Below are 22,508 nucleotides of genomic sequence, written 5' to 3'. Positions count from 1 at the left end.
GACACCTATACTGTTAGGAGTTTTGACGGAGCGACTCCATCACTTACCCCAGCAGGCCACAGGTATCATTAGAAATATTGGTCTTGTAGTAAATCTTGCTTCCTCTATCCAGGGTAATATTAGTAAGATATCCCATCTGCTGCTGGGGATGGGGACAGCATGGGTCTGTGTGATTTCAAATGCCAGGACTGAATCTCAGCCCCAGTCCGTACCTGCGGGAGGCCCATAAATGTACGTCATGCGCGATGCAGCATTTGAGTTGTCAGGGCCAGTGCAAAGTCATCGGTGTGACACAAAGATGACGTTGAGCCAGCTCTGGCTAATTATAAGCCATGGCAGGACATCAGAAAGTAAGAGATTCGCAGGCCTACCATGTAGCAGCAAGGTACCACTGACATTGACACTGAACTTGAGTCCCGCAAATTGATCCGCTCATCTCTAGTAGTGTAGCCAAAATTCCTCACCACATTCTGTATGATGAGATAAATTGTAACAAATACAAGACAAAAGAATTTTCACATCACTTATAATATGTCAATGTACAGTCATTGCATTTCACAGTTGGAAGATTCCTGGTAAAGAGTGTGGATTGGGATCCAAGAAACTTCAGGCCAACTCTGGCCAGGTGTACACAGAAATCTGCGGTATGGACCAAATATTTATGATGTGTCGGAACTAGAAAAACCATTGGCCAAAAAACACTATGCCCGGGATATTTATAGTTCTATGTGAGATAATCAGGTTTTTGGGACAGATCACTCATAATTACACCACAAGATGATACACACAGAAGAGAAAGAATTGTGAATAATGCTGGAATACGGTGAGTCCAAATGGGTTAAGAAGACAACAAACATTAAATAATATGACATTTACCCAACAACCCTAGGTAGAAATACACATATTCCTAACAACAGCCTTCAGAGGTAGCTGTCTGTGCAGGATAACAACGAAGTGAAGAGGTGGGGGCTGGGTGAGCTAGCTCATGTCAAGAGCCGATAGGCAAAAGTCACATTTGACATATTTCTTATTAGACGCCCTAAAATTTATAGTAGTATAATATACAGAGAGATTCACTTCAGAGGGTCACAAGTAGGAACTCTTCAGCACCTAAGATGTCCTGTTAATATTATCCATAGATATACGGGGGTTCCAAGAACTAGCGATGTATGGGCTGAGTAATCATGGAAGTAGGATTTTTTTTTTTACTAATATGAATCTCATTGAAAAACCTCTCCTGGACCTGAAATGACTTGACTAATCTCTGTTATATTAGCAATAACTGCGTTTCCTAAATATACATAATCAAAATGAAATCAGGAATGCTGGAAGGCACCCTGCTACATTAAAGAAAAAAAAATTGGAAATCAATGTGCCAAGCAACAGACAAAAATATAAGTCAGCAGGTGGCAGTCAGCATTCCACGTGTAGACAGACTGGAAAAGCTTGGCAGTATAGACAAAGAATTCACAGGGTCATCAGGGCAAAGGTGCCGGTATTCTGTGGATGGCGCTACAAGGCAATGGTCACTATATCCTGCCGACAGTGCGTACAGGGCAATGATGCCTGTCTTCTGCTAACACTGTGTACAGGGAAATGATGCGTACAGGGCAATTGTGCTTTCATACTGCTGACAGTGCGTACAGGGCAATGGTGCTTTCATTCTGCTGACAGTGCGTACAGGGCAATGGTGCTTGTATACTGCTGACAGTGCGTACAGGGCAATGATGCTTGCATACTGCTGACAGTGCGTACAGGGCAATGGTGCTTGTATACTGCTGACAGTGCGTACAGGGCATTTGTGCTTGTATACTGCTGACAGTGCGTACAGGGCAATGATGCTTGTATACTGCTGACAGTGCGTACAGGGAAATGGTGCTTGTATACTACTGATAGTGCATACAGGGCAATGGTGCTTGTATACTGCTGACAGTGCGTACAGGGAAATGGTGTTTGTATACTGCCGACAGTGCGTACAGGGCAATGATGCTTGTATACTACTGACAGTGCATACAGGGCAATGGTGCTTGTATACTGCTGACAGTGCGTACAGGGCAATGGTGCTTGCATACTGCTGACAGTGTGTACAGGGCAAAAATGCTTGTATACTGCTGACAGTGCGTACAGGGCAATGGTGCTTGTATACTGCTTACAGCGCGTACAGGGCAATAATGCTTGTATACTGCTGACAGTGCATGATGCTTGTATACTGCTGACAGTGCGCACAGGGCAATTGTGCTTGTATACTGCTGACAGTGCGTACAGGGCAATAATGCTTGTATACTGCTGACAGTGCGTAAAAGGAAATAGTGCTTGTATACTGCTGACAGTGCATACAGGGCAATGGTGCTTGTATACTGCTGACAGTGCGTACAGGGCAATGGTGCTTGTATACTGCTGACAGTGCATACAGGGCAATGGTGCTTGTATACTGCTGACAGTGCATACAGGGCAATGGTGCTTGTATACTGCTGACAGTGTGTAAAGGGCAAAGACGCTTGTATACTGCTGACAGTGCGTACAGGGCAATGGTGCTCGTATACTGCTGACAGCGCGTACAGGGCAATAATGCTTGTATACTGCTGACAGTGCGTAAAGAGCAATAGTGCTTGTATACTGCTGACAGTGCATACAAGGCAATGGTGCTTGTATACTGCTGACAGTGACTACAGGGCAATGGTGCTTGTATACTGCTGACAGTGCATACAGGGCAATGGTGTTTATATACTGCTGACAGTGCGTACAGGGCAATGGTGCTTGCATAGTGCTGACAGCGCGTACAGGGCAATAATGCTTGTATACTGCTGACAGTGCATACAGGGCAATGGTGCTTGTATACTGCTGACAGTGACTACAGGGCAATGGTGCTTGTATACTGCTGTCAGTGCATACAGGGCAATGATGCTTGTATACTGCTGACAGTGCATACAGGGCAATGGTGCTTGTATACTGCTGACAGTGCGTACAGGGCAATGGTGCTTGTATACTGCTGACAGTGTGTAAAGGGCAAAGGTGATTGTATACTGCTGACAGTGCGTACAGGGTAATGATGCTTGTATACTGCTGACAGTGCATACAGCGCAATGGTGCTTGTATACTGCTGACAGTGCGCACAGGGCAATGGTGCTTGTATAGTGCTGACAGTGTGTACAGGGCAATGGTGCTTGTATACTGCTGACAGTGACTACAGGGCAATGGTGCTTGTATACTGCTGACAGTGTGTACAGGGCAATGGTGCTTGTATACTGCTGAGAGTGACTACAGGGCAATGGTGCTTGTATACTGCTGACAGTGCGTACAGGGCAATGGTGCTTGTATACTGCTGACATGGGTACAGGGCAATGGTGCTTGTATATTGCTGACAGTGTGTACAGGGCAATGGTGCTGCACACAGGGCAATGATACTTGTATACTGCTGACAGTGCATACAGGGCAATGATGCTTGTATACTGCTGCTAGTGCGTAGAGGACAATGGGATTATATATACTGCTGACAGTGAGTACAGGGAAATTGTGCTTGTACACTGCTGACAGTGCGCACAGCGCAACAATGCTTGTATACTGCTGACAGTGCGCACAGGGCAATAATGCTTATATACTGCTGAAATGGGTACAGGGCAATGGTGCTTGTATATTGCTGACAGTGTGTACAGGGCAATGGTACTGCACACAGGGCAATGATACTTGTATACTGCTGACAGTGCATACAGGGCAATGATGCTTGTATACTGCTGACAGTGCGTAGAGGACAATGGGATTATATATACTGCTGACAGTGAGTACAGGGAAATTGTGCTTGTACACTGCTGACAGTGCGCACAGCGCAACAATGCTTGTATACTGCTGACAGTGCGCACAGGGCAATAATGCTTATATACTGCTGAAATGGGTACAGGGCAATGGTGCTTGTATATTGCTGACAGTGTGTACAGGGCAATGGTGCTGTACACAGGGCAATGATACTTGTATATTGCTGACAGTGCATACAGGGCAATGATGCTTATATACTGCTGACAGTGCGTAGAGGACAATGGGATTATATATACTGCTGACAGTGAGTACAGGGAAATTGTGCTTGTACACTGCTGACAGTGCGCACAGGGCAACAATGCTTGTATACTGCTGACAGTGCGCACAGGGCAATAATGCTTATATACTTTTGATAGTGATTTCAAGGTAATAATGCTTTAATTCTACTGATAGTGCCTGGGGGGGGGGGGTAAAGGTGATTGTACTCTGCTGATATCAGTATACAAGCAACATTGCCCTATAGGCACTATCAGCTGAGTACAGCCACTATTACACTGTACTCACTATCAACAGTATACAAGCTCCATTGCCCTGCACTGTCTGCAGATTTCAGCAACCATTTCTCTGTAGGTACTGTCAGCGGAATACATGTAACATTGCCCTGTACACACTGTCAGCAGTATACAAGCACCATTGGTCTGTATGAGTTGTTTAACAATTATGCGGTTACTAAGGAATCTGATTGTGTTGGATAATACAAAACAAAGACCAAAGTTGATGCAAATGAGTATATTAACAAGAGAAACAAAACTAACAGAGCACTTCCTGCAACAGTAAGGAAAGAACAGCACAATATGGAAATGTCCAGTGTAACTGAAGAGCGGGGCACAACCGCTAATATGAACCAGTCCAGCAGCAATATAATGCAGGTGTGCACAAGGCACTAAACCTAGTAGTCCAGCAGTAAGTATGAGAGTAAGCACACCGTGTTTAATAAGGAAGTCCAGCTATATAATGAATGAGCACGCACACAGCACTAAAGTGTAGAAGTCCAGCAATCATATGGGTGGAAATGCACACGGCACTTAAACATAGAAGACCAGCATTATACAGGAGTAGAATTAACAGAGAAGGTCACTATGTGTACCCTTTTGGGCTGAAAGTCCCGCACAAATACAGCACCTCAGCCCAACAAACACAGACCTAGAGGGGATGGTGATGTCAGGAATCTTTACATGCCACAGCCGATCCAGAGGCGAATAGTTCCACACTAGAAGTCCAGACAGTAGTTAAGCACAGACGGCATCAGGGAGATGCACAGAGGACTGTAGGCAGCTTAACGTGGAGAGGCAGAGTACCGAGTAAAAAGCAGCAGCAGCAGGGACTGCACCAGTAAACAGGCAGGAGCTCAGGAGCTAACAGCAACAAAATACTCAGGCAAAGAGGAACACATGGCCCGCACTTAAATAATCAGAACAGACAGGAAGTTCCATGACAAGGCGAGATACAAGACCCCATCTTGGATAAGGGCGAACAGGCACAAAGGAAAGTCCTGAATCCTTACATTACTCCCACCTCAGAAGCCGCCTCAGGATGATCCAAGACTAGGTTTTTCAGGAAATCTTTAATGGAACAAAATAATCTTTTGAGGGGCACAGATATTACTCACTGGCTCCCAAGAGTTCTCCTCAGATGGATATACTTGCCATTTGATGAGGTATTGTAGCTGATTCCTGCGGATACTAGAGTCCAGAATCTTCTCTACAACAAATTGTTCTTGCCCGTCCACCAACACAGGCTGAGAAGGAGGCGTAATACGACCCTGAAAAGTATTCGGAGACACTGGTTTTAATAGGGAGACATGAAACACAGGATGTACCTTTAAGGTCCTTGGTAACTTCAGATAACAGGCAACGGAACTCACGATCCCAGAGATCTTGAACGGGCCGATGAATTTTTGCCTCAGTTTCTGTGACGGAATGTTCAATCTCAATTTTTTTGTGGATAACCACACCGAGTCCCCCTACCTTGAACATAGGTGCAGGCCTCCGAAACCTATTGGCAGATCTTTTATATCTCTCCTGTGCAGTAGATAACGACTGCTTCAGGGTTTCCACATTTTGTCTCATTGTTGCCAACCTCTCATGAACTGCAGGCATCGGTGCATCGATCGGGGATCTGGGAAGAATACTGGGATGATAACCCAGGTTAGTAAAGAAGGGTGTTACCTTAGTAGATGAACTCTCAGAGTTGTTATAACAAAATTTTGCTTGCGGAAGCAACTCTAACCAGTCATCCTGTGATTGGCTGATATAACATGGTAGTTACTGTTCCAGAGTCTGATTAGTCCACTCCATCTGCCCATTAGTCTGATGATGATACGCAGAAGACAGAAAAACATTAACACCAAGCGCAGAACAGAATCCCTTCCAGAACCTAGACGTAAACTGCACTCCCCAATCCGAGATGATTTCATCCAGAACGCTATGTAGCCAGAACACATTCTGGCTGAGGGAAGACCAGTACAAGGGATGAAGTGGGCAGCCTTAGCAAGGCGATCTATTACCACCAGAATAGAATTATTTCCTCCAGAGGTGGGCAATTCTACTATAAAGTCCATAGAAATAGACCACCAAGGGCAGAAATGGACGGGTATTGGTTGTAGCAATCCAGTAGGTGATACACGAGGAGTAGATACCTCACAAGAGAGAATGTAGCTCTTCATGTCTTTCAGAAAGGTAGGCCACCAAAAGAAATGGCTGAGGAACTGCTGTGTCTTCCGTACCCCCGATGACCAGCCAACTTGGAGTCATGGGCAAACTTGAGGACCTGCAGCTTTACGGCCTTCGGAACGTATAAATGTTGATCCAAGACCCACATACCGTTTTTTTGAGAACGAAGTTCACATCAGCAGTCGGTTTGGCTCTAAACGTGTCTGCATCATAGGCCTCATTAATGGTCTTCCATAAAGCCTTATTCTGAATGACTCCGACAAAGTTGGCATAAGACAAGATAGTCTTAGACAGAGTCCCAGGTACAGAATCCGTGGCATGGATTCGTGACAAAACATCCGCTTTCCCATTACGTGAACCTCGGCAGTACAAAATGACAAAATTAAATTGGTTCAAAAATAGACTTCAACGAGCTTGACGTAAAGAAAGACATCTAGTAGATCTAAGAAATTCCAGATTGCAATGATCCGTGAGCACAATAACTTGTTGTGCTGCCCCCTGCAGATGGTGCCTCCATTCCTTAAATGCAGCGATAATGGCAATAAGCTCTTTATCTCCCACATCATAGTTCTTCTCTGCAGCGGAAGGTCTGCGAGAAAAAAAAGCACATGGATGTAACAGACCCTTCTCTCTTGTTCTCTGTGAAAGGATGGTCCCCAGAGCACAGTCCGAAGCATCCACTTCCACGATGAAAGGATGTGCTGGGTTAGGGTGAATCAGTACAAGTGTAGAAGTAAACCGGGACTTAAGACAATCAAAAGCTTCCTGAGCCTGTGAGGACCACAAGAAAGTATTTTCCTTCTTAGTTAGCTGTGTAAAGAGTCGAACAATTTCAGAGAAATTACGAATAAATAGTCTATAAAAGTTTGCGAATCCGATGAAACGCTGTACGTGCTTGCCAATTTTAGGTGCGGGCCAATCAAGAATAGGCTGGATCTTACTTGCCTCCATGTTAAGCCACTGTGGTGAGATGATATACCCAAGAAATTGAATCTCTCTGCGATGGAACTCACATTTCTCAGGCTTAATGTAGAGATGATTCTCTTTCAGACGTTTTTGGACGGTTTTAACATGCTCCTGATGTTCCGGCAATGAATCTGAAAAAAAACAATATATCATCCAGATATATCACAACAAAATGGTCTAAAAGATCTCTAAAAATATCATTAGCTAGGTGTTGGAAGGTTGCCGGAGCATTGCAGAGACCAATCACAAGATATTCGAAATGCCCATACCGACATCTTAATACAGTCTTCCATTCATCTCCAGAGCGGATCCGAATCAAATTACACGCTCCTCGAAGATCCAACTTAGAGGAGATCTTAGCATGTTGTACTCTTTCCAGCAATTCAGGAATCAACGATAAAGGGCAGCGATTCCGGATGGTTACCTTATTGAGCTCCCGATATTCAATACAAGGTCTAAGAGTTCCATCCTCCTTTTTTACGAAAAAGATGGGTGGTCCAGCTGGTGATGAGGAGGGATGAATTAAACCCTTAAAAGCCAAATTCTCATCAATGTATTCCTTCAAAGCCTGCAGCTCCGGAGCTGCTAATGGGTTGAATTCTTGAATGGAATAGCTGCCTCCGGAAGCAGTTCAATGGGACAATCATAGGGTCTGTGAGGAGGAAGTTGGTGTGCCATCTACTTTTCACAAATATCCAAAAATTCATTATAAATAGATGGTAACAAAGATACCTGAGTGGTACAATCCGTATCCCGAAAACTTTCCTGGCTTGTCATTGGAGTTTCCCTTGATGGGAAAGTGATTTCCTTGGTCTCCCAGTTGATAATATGATTCTGAGTCTGCAGCCATGGAATTCCTAAAATTAAAGGGAAATGTGGTGAAGAAATCAACATAAAGGATAACATTTCCAGATGGTCGGGGTAAATAAAAACTTTTATAGGTACAGTTTCCTGATCTACTGGTCCAGAAACTAGAGGGGAACTGTCCACCGTTTCCATAGTTACCGGGGTGGCTCTCTGCTGAGTCTGTATGCCATGTTCCTTGGCAAAGGTTAAGTCCATAAAATTACCTCCGGCCCCTGAATACACCATAGCTGCACAGGGAATCCATTGACCCGACAACCAGATCTTAATGGGAAGGGAGCAATGTGTCTCTTTATTCCTCTTTGTTTTAGGAGAAGCCATCACAGACAGAGAATAAAAGATCACAAAACAATTACTGACCACAGGGAGACCAGTCAAAGAAAACACTGCGGCAGCCGGCAAAGGTGCTCAATCAGTGAAATCCTAGGTGCATTGCTCCATGGGAAATACGAATATGCAAATAAAGTCCTTCCCTGGAGGAAGATCTGGCTAGTCCCGTGTTTGAGACTCTTAAATGAGGCTCCACGGACTTTATTTGCATAGAGAATAAAAGATGCCATTCACAGAAAACTAGACTCAGACGTAACAGATTCAGCATCCTGATTCTCAAATCTCCCTACCGTGGCCAGTACCTTGCGAGGCCGCTTGATAAGGAAGTGATCTGACTGACAACGGTAAAAACACAGACTTTCCCGAAAACGATGCTCCCTGCGCTCGTTACTCTCACACCGCGGTAAAGCATCCATCTGCATGGGAACTGGTTCAGCCTCCCAAGAGGGTAGGTACTTTAGAAGAAAGGGAAGAGATAGTGACACAATTAAGATGGTGCAAATCTCTCCTGTCTACACTCAGTAATTCGTATGTCAATGCGTACACAATGCTGTATAAAATCGTCTAAATCTTGCGGAGCATCTGCATCACACTAGACAATCCCCTCTTAAAAATGGGTAATTGGGCATAACAGTCCCAAATCATATTCACCGCCAGCCGTCTAAACTCAGTAGCATATTCAATGACAGAACGCTTACCCTGACGTAATGATAACAAGGCGGTCTCAGCTGTAGTGCGACGATTAGGAACATCAAACATCATAGACATTGCAGTAAGAAAATCATCAAGGTTATTCAAACGAGGGTCACGAGTCTCCATAAACGGATTTGCCCTCGCGAGAGCTCAGGAATTAAGTAACATGATTATACATAAAACCTTGGATCGATCAGTAAGGAAGTGGGTGGCATGAACATCAAAATACAAAAGGCATTGATTTACAAACCCACAAAAATTGTAGCGGTCTCCACTGAACCTAAACGATGGTAACTTGGGAGGGCTAGTTGGCAGTGGCTGCCCCGGGAGTGGAGGTGCCCATGCTGTTATCTGATTACTTACATCATGTAGCGCCTGTCCAAAATGGGCCTCCCAGTTAGCAACCTTGTCTTGCAGAGCCTCTATATCCGTCTGTACAGTGTGGATCATAGAGACAACTGATCCAACTTTGTCTCAGTCGACATTATCCCAGCAGATTCCTTAATTGGTCTGAGTATCCTGTAACAATTATATGGGTACTACGGAATCTGATTGCTTGGGATAATATGAAACTGAGACCAAAGTTGATGCAAACAGAGCACTTCCTGCAACAGTAACGAATGCACAGCACAATATGGAAATGTCCAGTGTAACTGAAGTGCGGGGTGCAACCACTAATATGAACCAGTCCAAAAGTAATATGACTCAGGTGTGCACAAGGCACTAAACGTAAGAGTCCAGCAATAAGTATGAGAGTAAGCACACCGCATTTAATAAGGAAGTCCAGCTATATTATGAATGAGCACGCACACAGCACTAAAGTGTAGGAATCCAGCAATCATATGATTGGAAATGCACACGGCACTTAAACGTTAGAAGACTAGCATTATACGGGAGTGGCATTAACTGGAGAAGGTCACCATATGTACCTTTTTGGGCTAAAAGTCCTGCACAAGTCCAGCACTGCAGCCCAAAAACACAGGCTAAGAGGAGATGGTGATGTCAGGATTCTTTACAGGCCGCAGCCGATCCAAAGGTGAAAAGTTCCATGCTAGAAGTCCAGATGGTAGTTAAGCACAGACGGCATCAGGGAGATGCACAGAGGACTGTAGGCAGCATAACGTGGAGATGCAGAGCACCGAGTAATGAGCAGCAGCAGCAGCAGGGAGTCCACCAGTAGACAGGCAGGAGCTCAGGAGCCAACAGCAACAAAATACTCACGCAAAGAGGAACACACGACCCAGAATTAAATAATCAGGACAGGAAGTTCCATGACAAGGCGAGATACTAGACTCCATCTTGGATAAGGGCAAACAGGCACAAAGGAAAGTCCAGAATCCTTACACATTGACAGTATGCACAGGGCAATTGTCCTTGTATTCTGCTGATAGTGCCTACAGTCAAATGGTGCCAGTATTCTTCAGACAGTAAGTACAGGGCAATTGTGCTTCTATACTGCTGATAGTGCCAAAAGGGCATCGGTGCCTGTATTCTGCTGATAGTGTGTAAAACCAATGATGCATGTATTCTGCTGATATAGCCTAGAGGGAAATGGTGCCTGTATTCTGATGATAGTGCCTTTGGAGCACCTATGACTTTAAATCATACCTCTTCCCCAGCTTTTATACGTCATGGAATTCAGGAAATTGAGATGCTGATAAAATGTTACGGCGTGGGACATAACAGGTGAGGGAAATGGCTATTTTTTATTTTTGCTTTTTTTCAGGAGATGTTGGCTTCAGTGTAATTGGGCATTAGGTTAGTATAACTGTGCTTGTTATTTTTAATAAAAAAAGTAAAAGTGGGGTTTAATTTTATTTCAAATAAAAGACTTCATTCTGTTTGTGTCTTTATTTACCATATAACTATAGGATTAGTAATGGATAAGTATCTTATAGACGCTTCTCCATTACTAAGCCATGGGCTTGATGTCACCAGACAATACAAAGGTGACACCAACCCATCAAATATGAACCCCACTTGCCACCATTACAGGGCAAATGGGAAGAGCCAGGTTAAGCGCCCGAATTGGCACATGTAATAGATGTGCCTTTTCTGGGTGGCTGTGGGCTGCTATTTTTAGGCTGGGAAGGCCTATATCAATGGTCCTTACTAGCCTGAGAATACCAGCCCTCAACTGTCTGTTTTAGCAAGGCTGGTTGTCAAAAATGGGGGGGGGACCCAACGCAGTTTTTTTTTAATTACTTATTTAAATAAATTAAAAATAAATAAATAAAAAAAACAACATGGGCACCCCTCTATTCTTGATTACCAGCCTTGCTGAAGTTGACAGCTGAGGGTTGCAGCCATGCACATGACGGTGGGAGAAACACCTGAACAGTAACACGGACTTCCTGGTGAAGTCCGTGTTTGGGGTCCATGCCCGAACAGTACGGACCCCAAACTTTACTGTTTGGGTTCGACTATCTCTACTCTTCATATTGCAGCTTCACGGATTTAGTTAAATTTGACGCTGAGGAAGCAGTATATTAAGGCTAACAGCAGCTGCATCTGAATTCTTAGGCTGTGTTCACACACAGCGCTTTTTTAGCGGTATTTTTAGCGGTGTTGCCAATAAAACCGCTAAAAATAAGCTTCCCAGTCATTTATATGCATTTTCAATTTTTTGTGCATACTGATGCGTTCTTTACCACGAAAAAAACGCATCGCGGTAAAAAACGCAGCAGGCTCATTAATTTCGCGGATTTTTCCGCGTTTCTGGCTATTTATATGTGTTTTGAAAACTCGCGGAAAAAAAACGCATAAAAACCGCACGTTTTCTGCGCAAAAAACACGCAGAAAATGCGCAGAAAAAAACTTGATCTACAGGTCAGGCTTTGTCCACATCTTCACAAGGAAATTCATTTTTGTATTTCGGTACAGAAACAGAAATAAAAAATTCATGAATGGGATGGAATTTGGCATAACACGGGCACTAATGGCACCCAATGGTCCCTAATTACTATATTGGAATCTGTTAGATTTTAGTGATTTAACTGGAAAACAGTCTTCGAGTCCCTGACAAAGTGAACAAAACCTAAAATTTTTGATGCATGACTTCAATGATTTTACATCGTTCCTACGCCACTGATCTCAGTTCTTCAGATTTGTGACGGCGAGTGATGTGACATCCCATGTCCTTCGCGCCAAACTAGTATTGTGAAGGTGAAGCTTCATCCACTTCTTATGGTTGTGACTGACTGAAGACATCATGCCATTGAGTACAGTTAAGAAAAAAGAGGATTAGTGGCAATAGAACAATGCAAAACCAACAAAGTACTGTAAGTATCATAGCAAGCAGAGAAGACAGATCGGTCTATTGAAAGGATGGGGAATAGGTCAGTGGGGACATATCGGTAACTCTCATCCATGATTCCGTTTTTCAACTATGTTTTTCTCTAAAATGCCACATTGGTTTTGTTGGAAGTAAGGCATGAATTATGTGATAAGTTTCCCTCAAAAAGGTTTTCTAGTAACACCATGGATTGCCTATATTTGGGAAATCATTGAGGGCCTTGCAGCTCTCCAAGCAGTGGATGACTGGAGAGAATGATCATAAAATGATAAACCATTAATAAACATTACTATAACACCCTCTTAAAAAGATTTTTCCACTAAACACAATTATTTTATAGCCAATAGGTCAAACAGTTAGGGCCCCAACAATCCATAGAAAATGGTTCCAAAGATGCTACTTCTAAAGGACTAACGGTAATATCCATTTCATTAGTCCAATTAAAGTTGATAGAAAGGTGGCCAAGCTTGTCCACCATCCCAGAAGTGGGACCACCAAGGGAACGTGTTGTTAGAAAATGACCTTTTGATTAAATCAGGTTTTGGTATTATAAGCACTTTTTTAATGTTTGCAATTTTGTTTTATTCCATATCTTTATAAAAAAGTTATCTTGCAATATTCACATTGGTCACTATGATTATATTTTAGACTCACTGGGGTCAATTCAAAACTTTTACTCAATAATTCTACTTTAAAAATCTTTGAAAAGTCATAAAGTTTTGACACTACTCAAAGTTACATTAACATTTTGCAACTTTTCACCCAGCTCCCTTTACAATGACCTTTGCACACGCTGAATAGATGCTTCAAAACAACAGATAGGGTCAGAGTCTGTTCATTGCTGCGAATGTACATGTGCATTTCCAGAAACAGGAAGTTAGTCGTAAAAAGCCCCAATGGCCAATGTGAGAACTGAAAATTTCTATTTTTTTTTATTTTGATAAAAATTACATAAGCTAAAAAATAAATTGTGAAAATTTAAAAAAAAACAAGATTATTTCTCCTTTTAAACACTAGAAATCGTAACATTTTTAAAAACATACCAGTTTAAATGCCAATTAATGGATCTAAGAGAGGTCATAATCTAATTTTGTGAATTTTTGCAATTTTTCGGCGGAATTGGAATTCAGCATTTTCAGATATGATCTACATTTCGATTCTTACAAACAGCCACAGTGAAAATCAAACAATGCCAAACAGAAGAGCGAGGTGAGCATGCAAATATCAAGATTTTTTTCTGATACAATCAAGTCTTTTTCCCCAACTTGTGCAGTTAGTTTCAAGGCAAAAACAAAAGAAAAAAAAACACATGGTGGAGGTGAGGGTGAGCGTGTGAACTATGTGGAAAGAAAAAGAAAAATACGTGCAAGTATACCTCCGAAACACTATAGGTGGATGAGCAGGAAGGAAGCCGAGCCTGGTTGTGCAGTGAGGGAAAAGAAAACACGGTTAAATAAGGAATGGCGTCAAACAGAAAATTCTCAGAACTAGTTCTGTAAATGTGGATCCAGCACAAAAAACAATAGCAGGGGGTTCATTTAGAATCACAGACAAAAGAACTTTAGATCTTGAACTAAGACAAATTCTTTCTAGTTATTGATGCATAGAAAGAATCCTATGGGAGCCGGCGATTGCCAAAGGCTCTTTTTTTTGCCATAGGAAACTTTTTGAAAACTAAAAAAAAAAGAAAGGATAATGTATTTTTTTTTTGTAAATATATGCATGCGCAACATGGACCAAGCTTACACATTAAATACTGATTTTCACTTTGGTTACAGCTTCGGAAAACAATTATTAAATGACAATTTACAAACACGGTACATAACGGGAACAATAAACAGGATTATAAACGTATAGTAACATACAAAGTATACAATGATAGAAAAGAAGGTACAATTCTTCATTTTTATATATTTTTTTCCATACTATGAACCTAAATTTGTGAAATGCAATAAACCATACATTGTAGTGGGGTTCTCCAATTCGTGGCTTTTCCATCTACTACTGCTTGTGCCATCCTTTGCCATGCCTTTTTATAGCAAAAAATTATTTTCTCAGCAGAAGCTTTCCAAGTCCTCCTAAAAACTCCTTAAAAACATGGGAGTTTCTGCTCCGTTTTTTATCTAAAAACTAAGCAAAAAAGACTGTGTCAAGGTGATCTGCATATGAAGTTTTTTGAGGGGCTTTTTGGAAGCGGAAACTCCCCTAAATAATTCCCAAAACAAGTCTTCTCCTGAAAGTGTCTTTTGTGTTACCTTTTTTGGTCATTTCCTGCTGACTGTTTTTGGAGGGGTTTCCCATGGTTTTTGTGCCGTCTTTTTAACTGCAGTCTTTTGATCCATTAAATAATCAAGAAAACGCTAGAGGTATATTAAGCACAAACAATGGCACAATGCTTCAAAAGATGTCTGGGTGTCTTTTGAAGCTTCCATGGACTTGTACTGTAAAGCACAGAGCGTCTTCCAAGCAGAAAACCCCATAAGAACGGACCGGTTACATCTATCAACCACTTGGCGTTTATAGAAACTTGAAAAAAAGGTCAAAATCCTGAACATGAGCTCAGCGAGTTGTTTCTACCTAGAGTACTACCTACTTCTACCTAGTTCTACCTACTGTATGTGATCATTGCTCTGAGATTCTCTGATGTTTTCTTGAGGTGGCTTCCACAGCCTAATCTGCCTGAAGAAGACATCACAAGCTGAACGTATTTTTTTAGAGTTTTCGGAGTAGAAACTCTACATATCCTCTTCAAAACTTCTAAAAACCTAGAGTTTCCGTTCAGTCGCTACATGCACACGGAATCTTTTTGCTGAGGGCTTCTTTTTTTTTTCTTAGAGGAAACTGAGATCCTTTGTGAGGATGATTTGGAGAGATTCCGCTCAGTCTCAGCTCTAAAACGTCCTCAAAATACTGTGTGCACATTTCCTTTAGGAGACGAGCATACTGAGTGCTTTTGTTGACTTTTCAAAGTGAAAACTGAGCAGAAACCTTCCAAATCCTACTGAAAATCTTAAAATGGCTCAAAAACTTGAGAATTCCTTCTCAGTTTCCGTTCCAAAAGCTCAGCAAAAAAATTTTTTGTGTGTACATGCCTTAGAAACTCTCGGAAAATCTTTCAATTCATTGGGAAATCTACTTTGTCGTTAAGAAACATTTTTCAGCTTTTTTTCCCCTGAAGAGATTTTGAAAAACTCCCAGTGAAAAAAATCCAAGTACATGTCACTTCTTTGACGTGGATCCTGAAGGAAACATAAGGAAACCTTTCCAAACTAAGCATGGCACTAACAAAAAGCTAAAAAAAAACAAAACAAAAATCAGGAAACGCTTCAAGAGAGGCTCCACCAAAAAGTCCTGAAAAGGTTTCTTAAGGCCTCAATAAAACTCTATGTACACATCCTTTAAGGGTGTATTCTCACAGAAAAGACAAGGATGATAAGACAAAGAAGTATAATCCATGTAAAAAAAATAAAAACTTAAAAAAAAACTGATCTGACTAATAGCTATTGTTCACAGCTCCATGTTTGGTGAGAGCAAGCTCCAAATTTCCTGCATGGAAATTAGGTTATATGATGTAATTCTGGCTCACCGGAGCCCACTGTGCTGCCAGCTTTTTCTTGTTCTCAGTGATTACTCTCTATCCAATCACTCATCTTCATTAGTGCAGAGCTGTGATCTGTGACTAAAGTTGAGCTACAGTGCCTAAAAAAAAGTCTGAGACACGCCCTCTGTGTTATCATTGGTTTATTCTTCTTACTCCTTAAGCTAGACTTCCGATGATTTGCCATAAAAAGTAGCCCCAGCCATGTGGAACAGAATTTAGTGCATGGAGAATATTTCTATTCTAAAAAGCGATTACACAGTAAAAGGCTGCATTAACACTGTCAAGATGGAGCCATTTTTATTTTTTTTTGCTCCCCCCATCCTTTCACTTGAGTCATAATTTTTTTACTTTTGCATCAATGCAGCCATATGAAAGCTTATAGTTTGTAAGTATTTACCAAATTATGTACAGAAAAAAAAAATGAAAAAATTTCCACGCGGGGTTAAATGATGAAAAGAAAAATATAGAATTACACTTACCAGTAATTTGGTTTCTAAAACCCTCCACAGCAGCACACAGGAGGTTGCCTCCCCATCCTAATTAGGAACAAGAAAAAAGAGGTTTAAATAGCCCTCCCTTTCCCTCAATCCCCAGTGTTTCCCAGGACCACACAGAATGAATGCTTGAGTTTTTTATTTACACTAAGGAATCAAATGAACATAACTTTATTATGGGGGGGAAGTACCGGTGCTGTCGTGGAGGGTCTTAGAAACCAAATTACCAGTAAGTGTAATTCTATTTTCTCTAATCCCCTCCACGACCGCACACAGGAGAAATACCAAAGAATAATAGTTAGGGAGAGATAACAGCCTGTAGAACCTTCCTGCCAAAAGCTAGATCTCTAATAGACATTAGCTCTAATCTGTAGTGTTTAGTCAAGGTATGAACTGATGACCAGGTAGCAGCTCTGCAGATCTGCTTGATGGACGCATTGGCCCTTCCCGCCAAGGAGACGGCGACGGTTCTAGTGGAATGGGCCTTTCGTGATTCTGGTGGGGATAGGTCCTATTTCTATAAGTGTCCGTGATTGCTTTTTTGATCCAATTTGCTAGAGCGCTCTTAGAGGCTTTAACATTATTCTGTTGTCCAGAATTCTTAAATAAGGTTCCCTGATAGTGCCTGAATCTCGCTCACCCTTCTTGCCATTGTAATGGCTACAAGTAGTGCCGCTTTACAGGATAGTGCCTATCTGAACCTGGTCCATAGGCTCAAATAGCGGAACTGTTAAACCTTTCAGCACTATATTCAAATCCCAAATTAGAATTATGTTGTATTTCCTTGGATGGATTCTGGAGGCAGCTGACATGAACTTCCTTATCCACCTGTAGTCTGCCAGGTTCTGATCAAAGTAGAAGCTCAGGGCCGACACCTGGACCTTCAAGGTACTGGGCTTTAGTCCTTTAGATAAGCCGTCCTGTAGGAAATCTAGAATTTTTGCCAAGTCAGTGTGAAAAGGATTGATAGGAGTGGATCCATACTACACTGAGAAGGTCTTCCATACTTTGGAGTAGATGGCATTTGTGACCTGTTTACTACTTTTTTGTAAAGTGGATATGACTGCATCTGAAAGGCCTCTGGCTCTCAGGATTGTGGTTTCAGAAGCCAGGCTGTGAGGAGCCAGGTGAAAAATGGGACCTTGACGTAGGTCATGGTCCAGTGGCAGAGTCAGAAGTTCGTTTGAATTCAGAATATTCAGAGCCCCGAACCAGCTCCTCTTTGGCCAGAGAGGGGCGATCAGGATGGTTTTGACCCTGTACGTTCTGACCTTTTTGCAGAGTCTTTGGCAACAACGGAATGGGAGGAAATACGTAGGCCAACCTGAAACTCCATGGGTGAGAGAAGGCATCCACCTTTGATTGAGCTTCGTTTGAACCTATGGAGAAATAATGCTTTACTTTTGCGTTTTCTCGGTTTGCGAACAGGTCCACCTCCAGGAGATCCCATTTTTTGGTTATAAACTGAAATACTTTCATACTGAGGCTCCATTCTCCTGGTTCTATATCCGTCCTGCTCAGAAAGTCTGCTTCAATGTTGTCGGATCCTTTTAGGTGAAGAGCTGATAAAGACAGGAGGTGACGTTTTGCCCAATTGAAAATTCTTGCTGAGACCTGCTGCAGATTTTCGAATTTTGTGCTGTTCTGATGACGAAGATGGGCCACAGTGGTCATGCTGTTGGAGTAAACTCGGACAAGGGTTCCCTGAAGTATTGGTTTTGCTGCTCTCAGGGCCTCCTCTATTGCTCGCAATTCTCTGAAATTGTAGGAATGGTCATCCATCTTTTTGGGCCAGATTCCCTGAAAGACTCCACGAGATGTCACCGCTTCCCAACCGCGTTTGCTGGTGCTGGCGTCTGTTGTTACTGAAGGCATTGGACATTGGATGCAAGGTATTCCCTTTGCCAGATTTTCTCAGCTGAGCCACCAGTTGAGGGATAGTTTTACATGTTGAGGAAGAGAGATTCTAGTACCGAGTGTCTCTGGACTTTGTTCCAGCTAGAAAGGATAACCTATTGGAGGATCCTTGAGTGAGCTTGGGCCCAGGGAATTTCCTGAATACAAGAAGTCGTTGATCCCTGTATTGACATTGCAAATCTTAAGGTCACCCTCTTCTGGGTTTTTAGGGTCTGAACCCTTGATCTTATGCATAATTGTTTTGTGACCGAAGTAAGGATTGTTGGTTTTGGGAGTCTAAGAGGATTCCTAAAAAGACTTTCTCGACTGATGGGTTCAGGTCTGAGTTCCCTAGATTTATATTCAAGCCTAAAGATGTTAGAACTGAATGGAGATGCCCTCTTAGAGCAGCACTGGAGAGAGCCATGATGAGAAGGTCAGGAACGATGCAGATGTCTTGCTCCTGAAGACGTCTACTACTTCCACCATAATCTTTGTGAATGTTCGGGGTGCCGATGATATGCAGGAGTGAAGGACCTTGAACTGGAAGTGACGCACCTCCAGTTCAAAGAGTGACCACAAACCTCACATACCGATGATGGCTTGGATGATTGGATACATGATAGTATGCCTCTTGGAGGTCTATAGTGGCCATAGTGAAAGTCCTTCCCGATCAATGTATTGTAGTTTTTATCGACTTGAATCGTCGATATACGATGTATTGGTTCAGCCATTTCAGGTTGATGATAACCCGGTAATCTCCACTCAGCTTCTTTATAAGGAACACCCGGAAGTAATGACTGTGGCCAAGCTCTGCTTCGAGAATCGGTGATATTACTGCAGAGGATAGCATTTGCTGGAGCTCTATGTACAGAATTTTCTGAAGCCTTGAAGATGGTAGAGATGTCACCTCTAGTCTTTATGGGGGAAAGGAGGAAAATACTATTTTTACTCCACTTCAGACTGAGTCCAAAATTTTATGGTCTGATGTTACATCCTGCCATCTTGAGAAGCAGTTCTAAATCCTGCTCCCTACTTGTTTGGCATCATTTGCTATCTGAAAGGGGGTTCTGAAAAATATTTCTTCCTTTACCCCCCTTTTGGGTAGCTCCACCGTCCAGTTTTACCTTTCCCTCTGCATTGAGGGGTCTGAGTTTGAGGTGGACGAAATGGCTTCTTTTTGAGGGTTTTTGGCTCAGGAATATTTTTCTTTTTGTTGGTAACCTTCTCCAGTAATTCTTCCAGTGCAGGACAAAACACGTATTCTCCTTTGAAGGAAACAAAGCATAGTTTAGATCTGGATAGGATTTTTAACCAAAGTGACCTTCAGGTAGTGTTGGGGAGTACCAACGTCCAGCACTTTGAGACATCCTCATCTAGAGGAAAGTGATCCTTCATATCACTTGGGATGTTCAGCTTCCTTTCTGGGAATTCCCATTCATCCAGGATTAAATTTTGGACGTTGTCATGGATAGGAAAAAAACATCTTTCTTCTTGATTTTAGACCACCGAACATCTCATCTTGGATTGTGCAGGATGGTTTCTCCTCTTCAACTCCCATCATATTCCTTACTGCTAGCAGTAGCTCCTCCATAACCTCAGAGGAAAAGAACAATTTTTTATTATCCTCCGTATGACTCGGAGTAAGTTCACCTTCTTCCGTCCATTCCTCAGGACCTGATATTTCAGCTTCTGAGTGAGAGCTATCCTCATGGGCATAGTTCCTCTTTGTGACAACAAAGGAGCCCCCTGTAAAGGACTGAGAGAAGGTAGTTAGGGACGACTGTATCTCCTGTCGCACCATCCCTCTCACTTCATTCATCAGGGATGGCTGTTCTTCTCAATTTTCTCCGTACATAGCTGACAAAGCTTTTTAGCAGCCAGATGGGAGATATTTTTTACTGCAGATGGCACATTTGTGATTTGCAGTTTTTCCCTTTGATTTTGGTGCAGGGAACTTGTCTCCCTAGATGACATGAGAAGGGAATTTCCATAAGGATCGATCCTGTACCAAAGGGTTTACCCTTACCAGGTATACTCACTAGGCCAGGGTTAGTGCTGGGCTCTGCAGACACAGATCTAAGAGAAGGCACATCCATCATTTAGAACCTCAGCCCTACCTTATGGAGTCTTCAGTCAGGGTCCTTTTATATAGGAACTGAGACCCAGCGCTTCTTCTCATCCAATAGGATGAGATCTCTCCCCTCCGTGATAGGTCCTGCCTTCTGGCACCTTCCCTTGTTTAAAATTTTCAAATTTCTCGCCAAAATGGTGGTGTGTTCCACCGTGGAACGAAGGGCGGAAGTGACGTTGCGCCTTCTCTCTCGGCAGTGTAAGTCACTTCCTGTGCCTGTCCTGGACTGCCGAAGAGTGCGGAAGTCACCGCCGGCTTGCAGGCGCGAGGGGGAGAGTAGCTACGAGGCTGGGGGGTTACGGGAGGCCTCCAACCACTTCTTCACTATCCAGCATTGCCAGCGATGCCCGAGGATGGTGCGGTCCTGCCCGAGGCAGAAGCAGCAGAGGGAGGAAGGTCCGGGACAATCGACCCAGGCTGCCCGGCTTAAAGGTACCTACAAGAGAGTGTCGTCGGCCCACCCTCAGGAACACACACAAAAAAACCTCTTCATCCCTTAGGGACAGGAAAACACTGGGGATTGATGGAAGGGGCAAGCTATTTAAACCTCTTGTTTCCTATCCCTAATTAGGATGGGGAGGCAACCTCCTGTGTGCTGTCATGAAGGGTATTAGAGAAAAATAAAAATAGCAATTCCACCACTGTATTTCTTCTACTGTTTTACGGTGTTCATGGTGCAGAAAAAAATAATATCAAATGTATATATATATATATATATATATATATATATATATATATATAGTGGGAAAAAATGTAGAAATTAAAAAGAAATAAAGTTTAGTTTGGGTCACCTCTTATGAGAGCTGTAACTGTTTTATCTTTCCTTCTGTGAACCTGTGATTTTGTGTTGTGAGCGGTCGTTACTGTTGTTTTGGACATTTTTATTGCTTTTAATTGCATTGTTTTTTTTTTCTTTACACTATCGTACATTTTATATTTTCATAGATCAGACTTTCATGTACCCAGCGATACTAACACTGTTTTTTCTTTTTTTTACTTCTGGATGGGGAGAAGTGAAGTGATTCGAATTTTTAAGGTCTTCTAATTTTTTACATATTTGTAAAGGGAATCTGTCAGCAGTTTTTTGCTATGTAATATGAGAGCAGCATGATGTTGGGGAAGACACTCTGATTCCAGGGATGTGTCACTTATTAGACTGTGTCCTGTAGTTTCAATACAATCAGTGTTTTTTCAGCAGGTGATTATCACTGCAGGAATAGGTGTCACTTGCACAGCAGTCCAGCTAATCTGTGTAACCCCATCACTGATTGGCAGCTTGCTGAAAATGTACACAGTAATCTGCTAATCAGTGGAGTGGGTGGGGTTATACCCAGCTCAGCATTCTGACCACTGCTAAATGTACATCAGACAAAACAGGGATTTTATAAAACTTGCACCGACCAGCCCAGTAAGTGACACATCGCTGGTATCAGGGTCTCTGCCCCGACATCATGCTGCCCTCAGAAAACATAGCAAAAAACGGCTTACAGATTCCTTTAAAAACATTCATTCAATTTCATTTGAATTATTTTTATTTGGGTACTTAAATGTTTGATCATTTGCATCACATACAGAAGTAAAAAATGACTCTCTCCTATGAAGCATAGGCTTGTAAAATGATGGTGAGGAAGGGGCCAGACCTATGACATGGTAACAATTGCATCGCTGGTAGTGAGGATGGCAAGGATCAGCATTTTTCCTATATATTTTTCCTCATCAGAGAAATTGGCTTCTTTTTCTGCTACAATTTTCA

At 42.5% G+C, this 22,508-nt stretch overlaps 1 protein-coding gene across 30 annotated transcripts in view; it reads right to left on the bottom strand.

Moving 5' to 3' along the window:
- The window catches only part of GPHN (gephyrin), a 663,734-nt gene that overhangs the window by 130,072 nt on the left and 511,154 nt on the right, over nucleotides 1–22,508 (bottom strand). For 24 of the 30 annotated variants that reach the window (XM_073551368.1, XM_073551372.1, XM_073551370.1 and 21 more), the window contains one exon: nucleotides 14,006–14,047. The exons of the other annotated variants lie outside the window; for them this stretch is intronic. In XM_073551368.1, coding sequence (XP_073407469.1) covers nucleotides 14,006–14,047 — 42 coding nt within the window. The remainder of the gene's footprint in view (nucleotides 1–14,005; nucleotides 14,048–22,508) is intronic. 30 annotated transcript variants of the gene reach the window in all.

Source organism: Dendrobates tinctorius, unplaced genomic scaffold (genome assembly GCF_039654945.1).
Source record: "Dendrobates tinctorius isolate UK_male_01 unplaced genomic scaffold, ASM3965494v1 ptg000175l, whole genome shotgun sequence".
Taxonomy (NCBI): Eukaryota; Metazoa; Chordata; class Amphibia; order Anura; family Dendrobatidae; genus Dendrobates; species Dendrobates tinctorius.
Note: the sequence above shows the minus strand (reverse complement) of the source record. Positions and strands in the feature narration are given on the sequence as shown.